Below are 11,899 nucleotides of genomic sequence, written 5' to 3'. Positions count from 1 at the left end.
CACCCCTCACTAGTTCTTTGCATACCTCTCAGATCCCAAAATGAAGGAGGAAAGCCTTCGAAAGAAGAGAGGCCTCACATGGGACTTTCAGGGAACATGAAGCCAAAGTGAGATTTGTGGACTAAACTATTGTGTCTCAGGCTGCTCTTAACGGTACAGGAATCCTCTAAGGGGAAAAAGCAGGCAATCCCATTCTACGTTCCTTTCCATTTCAGGTAGCCCCATTAACTTTCTGCATCTGTTTAAGGCAGAGGTGGGGAACCTCCGGCCTGCAGGCCTCATGAAGCCTAGCACAGGCCCCTGTTTCGACCGCATAACTGTTTCTCCCAAACCATGTCCAACTGCCCCACATCAGAACTCATACATATTATCAGGTCTGGAGCAGGGAAAGGGGAAACCTCAGGGAAACTATTGGGCGCTTAAAGCGAACTCTCAGTTGTTCCTTTGCAAATGGGACTTGTAGCAACAACTGGGATCAGCTACACTGTAGCTAGCAGGGCTAGCTGTCAGTTCCTTTGAGCAGAGGTGGGCAGTCTCACCCACTCATCAAAGTCATAGCTGTCAACATTTCCCTTTTTAAACGGAAATTCCCTTATTCTGAATAGGATTCCTCTCAAGAAAAGAGAAGAGTTGACAGCTATGATCATAGTTGACCCGTGTGGAATCACGAATCTGGCTCACTGGCCAGATCCGGTCTCGCCTGCCCCCCCACTCTAAGTCTTATTGTACTAGAAGCCATACCCACACTGCGCAAGATTCAGGTATGTTTGGAAGTTGCAAATTCATCAGTGGGTAGATGTGAGGAGAGTTGAGATGTCCCTCAAAGAGAGATCCAAAAAGGGCACTGATCCTGATAAGAGATAGTATGGGAACAGGGGGTATATCCAGGCACAATGGCAGCATGCCTGACCCATGTGCTAGAGGACACAGGTTCTGCTTGGTAGACACTTGGGTTACCAGGAGATAAGTGTTTATGTATGGGGCAGACATTTTAAAGAGAGGGAAGTGGTGGGTGAGGAGGGAATGCTGAGCCCTTTCCTCTCACCATTTTCCTTGCCCCCATTGCTTTTCTCCAAGTGCTGTGAGGGCATGATTAAAAGAGACAGAAAGAACAGAAGAGAAGCTCAGGTTTTATTGTCAAGAGAATCCATCCCTCACAATCCTAGAGGAAGCCTTCCAGGTCTGGCATGAGGGGAACAGGGCCCAGCTGGGGAATCATCAGTCTATGCCCCCCCTCACTCAGCAACACCCCAAAAGCAAGGAAAAGTGAGAGAGAGATCAATGTAAGGAACCAGAAGACACCATTGCACAAATATCTGTGAGACTGGCAAAATATTTCAAATTTCAACGTTTTCAAATGTGAATTTAAGGGACACTTTGAAAACTCAAGCTTTAAGGTCTGCGTGTTATTTTTTCAAGATGGTATGATCTTCTTGTTAGATTTACAGTCTTATAGCCTTGCTTTCTTTTTGGCCAACAAACAAACCCCACAACCCTGAATCCAACAATATTCCATAACCTGGGAACAATGGGGGAGGGATCCAGTCAGGAGAGGATAAAATTTGGGTTGCATCCAGCTATATCATACTCAAAGTAGACCCACAGAAATCAACTGGCATGCTTCAATTAATTCTGTTGGTTTCAGTGGATCCACTCTGAGTGTGACTTAACTTGATGCAACCATTTGAAGTTTTACAACCAGATTCTAGAGAGGAAAGTTCAAGATGTAGCCCTCCCTGTCATTTCAGCTCTAACTAGGAGCCTCAAAGCATGGTGGGGGAGAACAAGACCTACCGAGATGTCTTCTAGCCCTCTCCCTCCTCACTGCCACCTTGCCCTGAGGAAGATCTGTGTCCAGCAGACAACAGAACTGTATAATATTTCAAATTGGAAGGAGGCAACCTGGAGGTCATTCAGACCACCTCAGCAATCCTGGAATCTCAGTGTCACAGCATCCCTGACAGTTGGCCCTCAGCTTAAATACTACCAGCAGGGAGCCCACCACACCTCCTGAGGGAGTCTCTTCCAGCGCCCCACAGCTAAAGCCTTGCTCTGCAGCTGTGAACCACTCAATTCCCGGGGGTCCTGTACCCAAAATCTGAGTTTGGCCTTCCTCTTGCTAGTGACTTTAGTTCCAAGGGTGGAGAGAAAGAAGCTGTTTTTATTTTAGTCCCAGCCCAAATAACATGTCAATGTCAAATAACATGTCAAATAACATGCCAGCTCACCAACAGGGGGCGCTACATAGGATCAGAGGCACAGCTCTTAGGGCCTTGTGCTTCTAGCAAACCTTGACCCAAGACCTCAAGAAATGTCAGGCAGGGGATTCAGCCTCTGAGGTGCTACCCGCCTCCGTCCAAAAGGATGAAATTCCAGCAGGGCCGGCCCTACCATTGAGCAGCCACCTGAGCTGATTTCAGGTGTCAGGAAAAGGACAGCAGATTGTTTGATTTATGATGGTTGTATTTTTACTGACAGGGAGGGGGGGAGACTCGTGTGGGAATTTCTGGCTCAGGTGCCAAAGAAAACAGCAGTACTTGACTAGCTTTGGCTACTGCTCAACTCAGCTCGGGCAGCAGCTGACATTCGCTGCTCTGCCTCCAGCAGTAAAATGACTTGACTGCAGAAGGCCAGCCAAACAACCACCTCTTCACACTGATAGGCCATAGCAGCTCAGCTGACACCTATCTGAGCCCCTATAGAAAAGCTTCTGGGCCAGGCTTGGTTATTGGTCCAATGAATGAAGAGGCCTTTGCTGATGCTGGTTTTTCACGGGAGCCTCAGTAAAATGAATGGGAGCACCCGAAGGAACATGGAGGCTCCTGTTTATTTCAGTGATACATCAACACCATACATGTAGAGCATGTGGCTTCCTTCAAAGTCTTGGGGACTGTAGTTTGCCCCTACCAGAGCTGCAATTGCACCCTTAACAAACTAGAGTTCCCAGAATTCTTTGGGGGAAGCTGCACGTCTTCAATGTGGAATGACCAAAGAGGCTGGTGCAGGGGAGGTTTTCCCACAGGTTACGGTCAAATCTGTTTGTCACTGCCATCAGAAATCTGCTGTCTGGGGTTGGTCACCCTGTTTACGAAAAGAGAACCCCGGTTGTTATGCGCATAGTGACTTGGAAGTTGACTAGCGAGAACCTCAAGCTACTTCCCCACGCTGGAGACAAAACTGTGCTTCATGTCGATTTTTTAAAAATAAAAATAGAAATCTGCCACGCTTCATCCCGAGTCTCTGTGTGTGTCCATAAGTCCGTTGCCCTCCCTAGGTTCCGAGTCAGCAAGATCCGGTGTCGCTGCCTCCTTCGGTTTCTGGGATGGGATCGAGGAGAGCTCGGCCACGGAAGACGTCAGGGGAGGCGGCGCCATTCCGGCCAATGCCACAGGACTGTGCGGCGTTGTGGATCTGCCAGAGTGTGTCAAGCGCCTCTGCCTTAGAGTGTTTCAGTAGGTCGGCCTGGCCCTGTGGGCGAAGGAAGAGTTGAAGAGGTGATGAAAGGTGGTCACAGAGTCAAGGAAAGAAAACGAAAAACACACACCCAGAGGTCCAACAGCAAACTACGGTGTGGAAGGTAACCTGACAAATTCAGCTGCTTAATAATTCTCCTTTTGAGGAGGGTGGAAGCCAACTTGCCTACAATGTATTATCGGTGGGCAACGTCACTGAAATAAACACAAAAGGTGCCCATCGTATGCAGACGGAGTTGTTATAAAATAATAAACATGAAGAGAACAAATCATACTGATGCAAACTGAAGTTGTATCGGCCTCAGTCCAGTATACCTGAAGGAGCGCCTCCACCCCCATTGTTCTGCCCGGACACTGAGGTCCACTTCCGAGGGCCTTCTGGCAGTTTCCTCGCTGTGAGAAGTCAAGTTACAGGGAACCAGGCAGAGGGCCTTCTCAGTAGTGGCACCCACCCTGTAGAACGCCCTCCCAGCAGATGTCGAAGAGAAAAACAACTACCAGACTTTTAGAAGATATCTGAAGGCAGCTCTGTTTAGAGAAGCTTTTAATGTTTAATAGACTATTGTATTTTAATATTTTGTTGGAAGCCACCCAGAGTGGCTGGGAAACCCAGCCAGATGGGCGAGGTATAATAAATAAATAAATATTATCAAAGTTTATATCAACCTGGTGTTTTTTTTTAAAGTACTTTCCTTTGTTGACACATTTTGGTAAAGGGGCAAATCTTTCCTCCCATTCTGACACAACAAAGACTTCAGCCATCACAACAGAGACTTAGTTCACTGCTTTTGCTTTTCTTACACTGCTTTAATGAGAAAAGTGCAAATAAACCTAAACAAAAAGCTGCCCATTATAGTTGCAAAACACACACACAGTCATAACATTAGCAGAAATCAGAGCATAAGACCAACCTAGTGGCATACGAAACTTCCTTATGCCAAGTCAGAACATCGGTCAACCTAGGTTAGTACTGTCTACACTGACTGGCTGTGCCTCTCCAGGGTTTCAGACAGGGGGATAATCCCTGTTCCACCTGGAGATGCCAGGGATTGATTGTGGGACCTGGAGAGCTCAGTTGGTTACAAGTGTGGTGTTGATAATGCCAAGGTTGCAGGTTCGGTCCCTGCATGGGACAGTTGCATATTCCTGCCTTGCAGATGATCTTCAGGGTCCCTTCTGACTCTACGATTCTATGATTCTACGACTGTCGGTCTCGTAACAAAAATTAAGAGACCAGGAGAAGTCAGTGTTAAGGGAGGAGTGGAGCCCTTTCACAGAATATTTGAAGAAATATAACAGTAAATTTGCAAGTGGGATTTGAACTGTGAATGGCAGTGAAGAACCATCTAGATATTAAGTTAAGCTGAAGAGGGGTGTTAGGTATGATATGCAGCAAGATATGGGGAAATAAGGAAACCATGGAGGGATAGAGGGGAAGTTCACATGTATTAGAAAGTATGGTGGTAATCAAAGATGTATTAAAGCTCTGGAAAAACTAATAATGACAATGATGATAATAATAATAATAACAACAACAACAACAACAACAACATTGTCGGTGTGCAGAGCAGATTGCTCTACCACTGAACCATTGGATTTTAAGCAACAATGTCATGCACTGGGGGAAATCAGCAGCAAGGAAGCCGCCTGGAGAGAAGCCATCAGCATCCCCTTTTAACCAAAGCAACTGAAGCAAAGCACAGCTCTAAGCAGCCCTTGTGTTTTTCAAAACAGCAACAGCCAATCAAGATGCAAGGACATGGAACATGCAGCGCCCACCAGGTGGCAGTGCCTGCTCACCACCGGACCACGGACACTTTAGATTCTTTACAAAGTCTGTGGCCCAAACAAAACCCGGCATTCAATGCACAAATGCTTTTGACACCCTCCCCCCCCCCAAAAAAAACTAGAGCTGCAGCTTGAAATGCATGGGAAGAGATCATTCCATTTCCTGCGAGCCCAGCAAAAATCTCCCAGGAAGAAAACGTTCGCAGGACAATAGTATTTTGTTTCCTTATTTGTTATGGCCCACCTTTCCTTCAAAAAGCTTAGAGTGGGATACTGTACATGGTTCTGCCTTTCCCATTTTATCCTTAGAACCCCGCCTGGTCAGTAGGTCCATGCTCTGGTTTATCTCCCGCTTGGACCACTGCACTCTACGCAGAAAGTGACTCAGAAACTACATCTAATCCACAGGCTCCCAGTACGTTTCCAAGCACAATTCAAAGTGTTGGTGCTGACCTTTAATGCCCTAAAGAGCCTCAGCCCTGTATACCTGAAGAAGCATCTCCACCCCCATAGTTTAGCTCAGACACTGAGGTCCAGCTCCGAGGGCCTTTTGGCAGTTCCCTCACTGCAAGAGAAGTTACAGGGAACCAAGTAGAGGGCATTCTGGGTAATCGCACCTGCCCTGTGGAACGCCTTCCTATCAAATGTCAAAGAGATAAACAATGATACCACTTTCTGAAGACAACTGAAGGCAGCCCTATATTGGGGTAGTTTTTTATGCTTGATGTTTTTGTGTTCTTATATTATGTTGGAAGTTGCCCAGAGTGGCTGGGGCAACCCAGAGATGGGCAGGGTAATAATAATAATAATTAACAACAACAACAACAATAATAGGTTAGGCTGAGAGGTAATGGCTGCCCCAAGGTCCCCCAGCGAGCTTTTTGGCAGACTGGGGATTTCTGCATGCTCAAACTTCTCTTTTCTCACGTCCCGTGGCTGAAGTCCTGGTCCTGAGACCCTGTCCCAGAAAATCCTACCTCACAGCAAGTGCTGCTCCTAATTACCTTCAGGACAGTGATGTTCCAGGCAAAACTCTCCAGAGCTTTCTGCAACTTCCGCCCTTTCAGGCCTTCCTTGGCCTCCAAACGGTGCAGCTCCTTGTGAAACCCCATCCCTGGAGAAATGTGGAGAGGGAGGCAAAGGAGACAACCTGTCACAGGCCTGCTGCCTTCTGGACAAGGTAGGACTGCGCTCCTGAAGGCTGGAAGAGCACACTCCCACCCCAAGGGTCAAAGGTGACTGTGCGTTCACCCCACTATGGCACCTGGTCATCAGCTTTTGCGGGTTTTTCAAAGCGGTTCGAGAAACCCCATTCAGAGCACTCCAAAATCATTGCCCATCTATGTGCACAGAAAACAGTGTGGCTGACTCTCAAAACTTTGGGATTATTGAAATATATACCACAATAATTCAATTGATTTGAGTTGTGTGACTCAAATCACATATAGACCCATTTAGAAAAAAGCCATGTGGACTAAGCTTGCTTTTGTGGCCCTTCTGAGATTAGGGCCCCTGAAGCTTGAAGCTTTATTAGTTTCATAGCAGATCCTCCGCTGCCTACCTGCTTGTTGCACCTGAATAATCTTGGCGTGAACGGCATCGGCTGACTCAATTAGTGTGCGGCCTGTTTGGATCATCTGATGGCGAGGAAAGTAAAAGAGAGAGAGAAGGTGTGATTAATGGGGTAGGGGCTGAGCAAGCCAGCAAAGCACCGCACCTTACAGGAGGCCCTTGGCCCCACTGCCCCCTTGCAATGTCTCAGCACCTGTGGAGAGATATTGGTAGCCAATTGCACAGATTCCAGGGCTTCTCTATGTGCTACTCTTTCTCACTGTGACGAAGTCTTTGCAGTTCTAGCTTCTACGGCCAAAGAGCACGTTATGTTAGTCACATGCCTCTGCCCTTAAGCACTGATCCAGATCTGGAGTCTAGTGTGGGGAGTGTCTTTAACCCTTTGCTATAGGACCAATCCACATCAGGGGTCCTATGCCTATCATGAGCATTGCCCAAGAAAAGATCTATGGGTTGCTGCACTTCAAACAAAAGAGCCTGGAAGATAGCTCAGTTGGTACAGCATAAGACTCTTAATCTCAGGGTCATGGGTTCGAGTCCCACATCGGGCAAAACATCCCTGCATTGCAGGGGGTTGACTCTATGATTCTATGAATCCACCAGTAATCAGCTATCCAGGAAGCTGCTGGAGGCAGGGGCTCAAGCAGTGAAGCACAGTACCAGCTTGGCCACAGAGCACCTGAACGGTGCATATGGCATTAGCTTGAGTAGCACAGCCAATCTGCCACTCAAGACAAGAGGCTTGGCATGCCTAATAGTAGGGCCAGCGCTGCTCCGAGGCCCCAGCAGCTGGCTGCTGATGCCATGTGCTGGCGCCAGGTCTGGTACAGTCGTACCTTGGAAGTTAAATGGAATCTGTTCCCAAAGTCCATTCGACTTCCAAAATGTTTGGAAACCAAAGCACGGCTTCTGATTGGCTGTAGGAAGCTCCTGCAGCCAATTGGAAGCCGCAGAAGCCTTGTCGGATGTTCGGCTTCCAAAAGAACATTCCAAAACTGGAACACTCACTTCTGGGTTTCAATCATTCAGGCGCCAAGGCATTCAAGATCCAAGGTACGACTGTACTAAAATCCCCTTGAGGACAGAATAGGAAGGGAGTTTTCACACAATGCTAAAGCAGCTCTTGCTCCAGGCAGGATTGTAATGTAACAAAACCTACATGGACTAGGGTGGGAAGAGATGCTCATACCCCATTAGAAAAGTGACTCTTCCCATTTTGATCATGCACTTGGGAGGGTAAACAGCACGGGAGAACCTAAAATTCCACGTAAGCTTCATACATGGAAAAGAGGCCCGTTAACTGGCACGACCCGGGTGCAGGTGCAGAGATGGCCGCTCTATCCCTGTATCTCGATGGTGCAGGCCCCATAACGGGGCCTAGTCTTGGCTGCTGCCTAAATTGCTGCGCATTATTGAATCTCTCCTCCATCTGAGCCTCAAGGTGAATGTGTGCTGCACTGAGAGAACAGGGGTTGACGGGGGCAGGAGCCCTTGGTTAAGATTTGCACCACAAATGTGTGCCCCACCCCACCCCAAATTGATATTTTTGCTGGGCCTCGAAACAAAACCAGGAGATCAGAAAAGAAGGACCAACCCTGTTATGGAAAGGAAACAGCAGCTGATACCCTGGCAAAGGCCCAGGGTCCCATCACTCCCCCCCTGCCTCAACCCACCCACCCACCAGTTTACACTCACAGTGTCGTAGGCAGCAAGCACTTTCCGCAGGAGCTCTGGGACCGGCCCCTGGGCCTCCATGGAGGGGTATTCCTCTCCCAGGTTGAGGGTGACGGCTGGGGGGCTCTCCTTCTCGCTGGGCTGCAGCCAAGTGGCCAGCTTTAAGATGCACTGCTTAATGTTGGCTGCCGGCGTCAGGCCACACAATTCCTTGAAGGAGACCAGAGCATTCTAGGGGAAGGAAAAGAGGGTGAGGAATGGGGAATGTCAACATGCCAGGAGGCCACGGGCCCCCCTGCCCCATACATTTCTGGCTGCTCCCCTTTGGACTACAGGTCCCCCCCCAAAAAAAACCACGACCCAGAGGGAGCAAAACTTTTGGTGGTCCTTGACTCTTTTCTGGGGGTGGATGTGGTAGCATAAAGCTTCGGAGGCACTCAGAGCAACTGTGGGGCCTGCCCCTCACTTTTCTCCCCAGCTCCTAGCTTTCAGGAAGGGCAGAGGCTCACCGTAAGCACAGCATGGGGTGCTATTCATGATGGGAATGGGGGGGGGGCTGCCAATCCCTTTCTAGGCCAGCAGGCGCAGGGGGCAATCCTGTAGCTGGGACTTAAAGATGTACCTAGCAGCACTGAGTTTCATCCTATGGCTTTGGGCTTGTTGCTTTCCCTCGGTCGCATTTCTCGCAGCCTTTAAAATGGGCATAAGATCTCAGGCGGCACAGTGGGGCAGTGTGTCTGGCTGTTAACCAGAAGGCTGCTGGTTCAAGCCCACCCAGGGATGGCGGTGAGCAGGGTTCCTGTGTTGCCGAGGGCTGGACTAGATGGTCCTTGGGATCCCTTCCCACTCTACAGTTCTATGATTCTAAAAAGATATGGCCGAAGCTGTGGACAGGTGGGTAGCAGCAATCAGAATTATACTTAGCATTTCACTTTGCGGAGATTTCCGAACTGCTCAAAGCACTCCGGCTAAGTTGTCTTAATTGCCCCTCATACCAGTCTTGAATAAGGGAACTCTGGGTGGAGATTGCTTGTGAATGGTGGTTAGGTGAGGGGCGGGAAGAGGCAGATTCCTGGCTTACAGCTCATTATTTTAACCGCAGAGGACTGCATTCACACATTCTCCTCTTTAGGAGGAATGCTGAGTCAGAGATAGCTGGACAGCCTCTCCAACACATCCCCACCCTCAAAGAAGAGGATTGCAGGTTTGCATCAAATTTGCACATGCTAATTTATATTGTGTAGATGCAAAACAGAAATATGATACATGTCACTGTACTGGAGGAGACTGTGCCCAGGTGATGTGCTGTGTGTCCGCTCTGCCTGCTGCCCAGGTGTTGCCAACTGTTGATGGACAATACCAAGCGTCCTCACCTCTACTGGTTCTCCCTTCTTAGAGTTCTTTTATCATCCAGAAGAAGGACCAGAGAGGAGTGTCCTCTGCCAGCCCTTCAGACGGAGCAAGAGAGGAAACCCTCAATTTGCAGGCCTGATCCAGGTCTCCAGGTAAATTCTAATCCATTTCCAAGACTCCACTGATCTTGGAAGAGGAAACAATATGGGGGGGGGGGGAGGTAGACAGAGCATGGGGTGAGGGGAGTTCAGGGTCCTGATGAAGTTGCAAACAACCTTCTCCCCAGAGCAACCCTTGGAAGAGCAGAGAAGGGGAAAGGAACCTCACTTCCACCAGCTGATCTGCACAACCTGTGTGACATGTGAGTGTTTGTATGCAGTGTGTGTGTGTGTGTGTGTGTGTGTGTGTGTGTGTAAGAGTGTGGCCCCCAGAGGATTGGCTAAAGGTGAGTGTGGCCCTGAGCTAGATGATAGATAGATAGAAAGATAGATAGATAGAGAAATACTGTAGATGATAGATAGATAGATAGATAGATAGATAGATAGATAGATAGATAGATATAGATAGATACTAGATAGATAGATGATACATAGATACCGTAGATGATAGATAGATAGATAGATAGATAGAGAGAGAGAGAGAGAGAGAGAGAGAGAGATAGATGATAGATAGATAGATACCGTAGGTAGATAGATGATAAATAGATACCATAGATAGTTAGATACTATAGATTAGATAGATAGATAGATAGATAGATGACAGAGATTATAGATAGATAGATGATAGATAGATAGATAGATGATAGATAGCCAGCCCTGAAATAGAGGACTGCCCTCTGTAAAGCAAGACACATGGCCATTCTGCATCTCCAAGCGCTCACATCCCATTCTCCCTTGCCTTCTCCAATGCTCCGGGAAGGAGAAAACTACTGCTGCTTGTTTGTGCGTGGCTGGAGCAGCCCAGAGGAAAACACAGCCGGGATGGGGAGGTGCTGCTTTGTTGAATCAAGCCAGCTGTTTCTGTTGCAAATGGGGAGGGTGAGAGTGGCAGCTCCGCCCTTGGCAGAGAAGGCAATGGGGGGATTAGAGAGACCAGAGGGCTCTCCAGCTGTTCATGGCTGTGACGGCTACAAAGCGAAGGCAGGTGGAAGCGAGATTTGTTATATCATAGGGACACATAATTCGGCCTTATGCCGAATTAGACCACTGGTCGCTCTAGCTTAGCATTGTCTGCACTGACTGGAAGCAGCTCTCCAAGGTATCAGGCAAAGGATACAACTGATTAGCTTTTCTGATTGTCTCTGCGTCTTGAGTGCTGACTGCATTTGAACCAGCCCTGACACTAGGGTTTACAGGACTCTTCCAATAATTCCTGGCACCCCCTACAAAATGGCGATCTCCTGCTGGTGTGGAAGTGGAGGCCTGTGGGACATTACTGCAATCAAACCAACAATTCATGTTTTGCCAGATAAGTGCATGAAGAAGCTGAGGCTCACAGAGCTACCTGTAAAATTTGCTAGCGAGAACTCTGTGAGATCACTTCTTTTGCCTGCCTGGGCAGGAAGCTGTAACAGGACATAATTCCCTCCTGCCAGGGCACCTCTCTTTTTCTTCTTCATGCTTTCAAGCCAACTCCACACATGTGTCTGAACTCTGCAGCTCAGGCACCATTTTGAACTTAGATTTTGTATTTTTGTAACTTAGATAGTAGTTATAAACCTGCCTTCATTTTGCTACAGTAACTGCTGCGTCAAGACCTAGATTATGTAAGTAAATACTACTTATACTTCTTCACAAAACAATGTGTGTGCAATTCTTATTTTTAAGGTGGAGAAAAGAGGTAATATGAGGGAAAATCCAGTCTGCCTTAAAGCATCCTGGATTGTTTCTAGAAGGTTAAATCAGCTTTGTCTTAGCTTCCAAATTTAAAGCTGCAAAGGATGGTACTCTCCTGATCTCACTCACAAGAGCAAGGATAATAACAAATTAACATACAGTCATACCTCAGGTTACAGACGCTTCAGGTTGCGTTTTTTCGGG

The 11,899-nt window shown here is 47.9% G+C and overlaps 1 protein-coding gene across 2 annotated transcripts in view; it reads right to left on the bottom strand.

Annotated features, from left to right (window-relative positions):
- Positions 1-1,114: 1,114 nt before the first annotated feature.
- The window catches only part of LOC310829771 (inactive phospholipase C-like protein 2), a 36,632-nt gene continuing 25,847 nt past the window's right edge, over positions 1,115-11,899 (bottom strand). For both annotated transcript variants that reach the window (XR_014557361.1, XM_083708629.1), the window contains exons 3-6: positions 8,529-8,738; positions 6,823-6,898; positions 6,266-6,375; positions 1,115-3,468 (exon numbers count right to left, since the gene is read on the bottom strand). Coding sequence is in view for 1 of the 2 variants with exons in the window: in XM_083708629.1 (XP_083564755.1) it covers positions 3,283-3,468; positions 6,266-6,375; positions 6,823-6,898; positions 8,529-8,738 (582 nt within the window). In the remaining variant the exon portion in view is untranslated. The remainder of the gene's footprint in view (positions 3,469-6,265; positions 6,376-6,822; positions 6,899-8,528; positions 8,739-11,899) is intronic.

This window comes from Podarcis gaigeae (assembly GCF_964106915.1).
Source record: "Podarcis gaigeae genome assembly, chromosome: 13".
NCBI lineage: Eukaryota > Metazoa > Chordata > Lepidosauria > Squamata > Lacertidae > Podarcis > Podarcis gaigeae.
The sequence above is the reverse complement of the archived record's forward strand: the minus strand, read 5'-3'. Positions and strand labels throughout refer to the sequence as shown.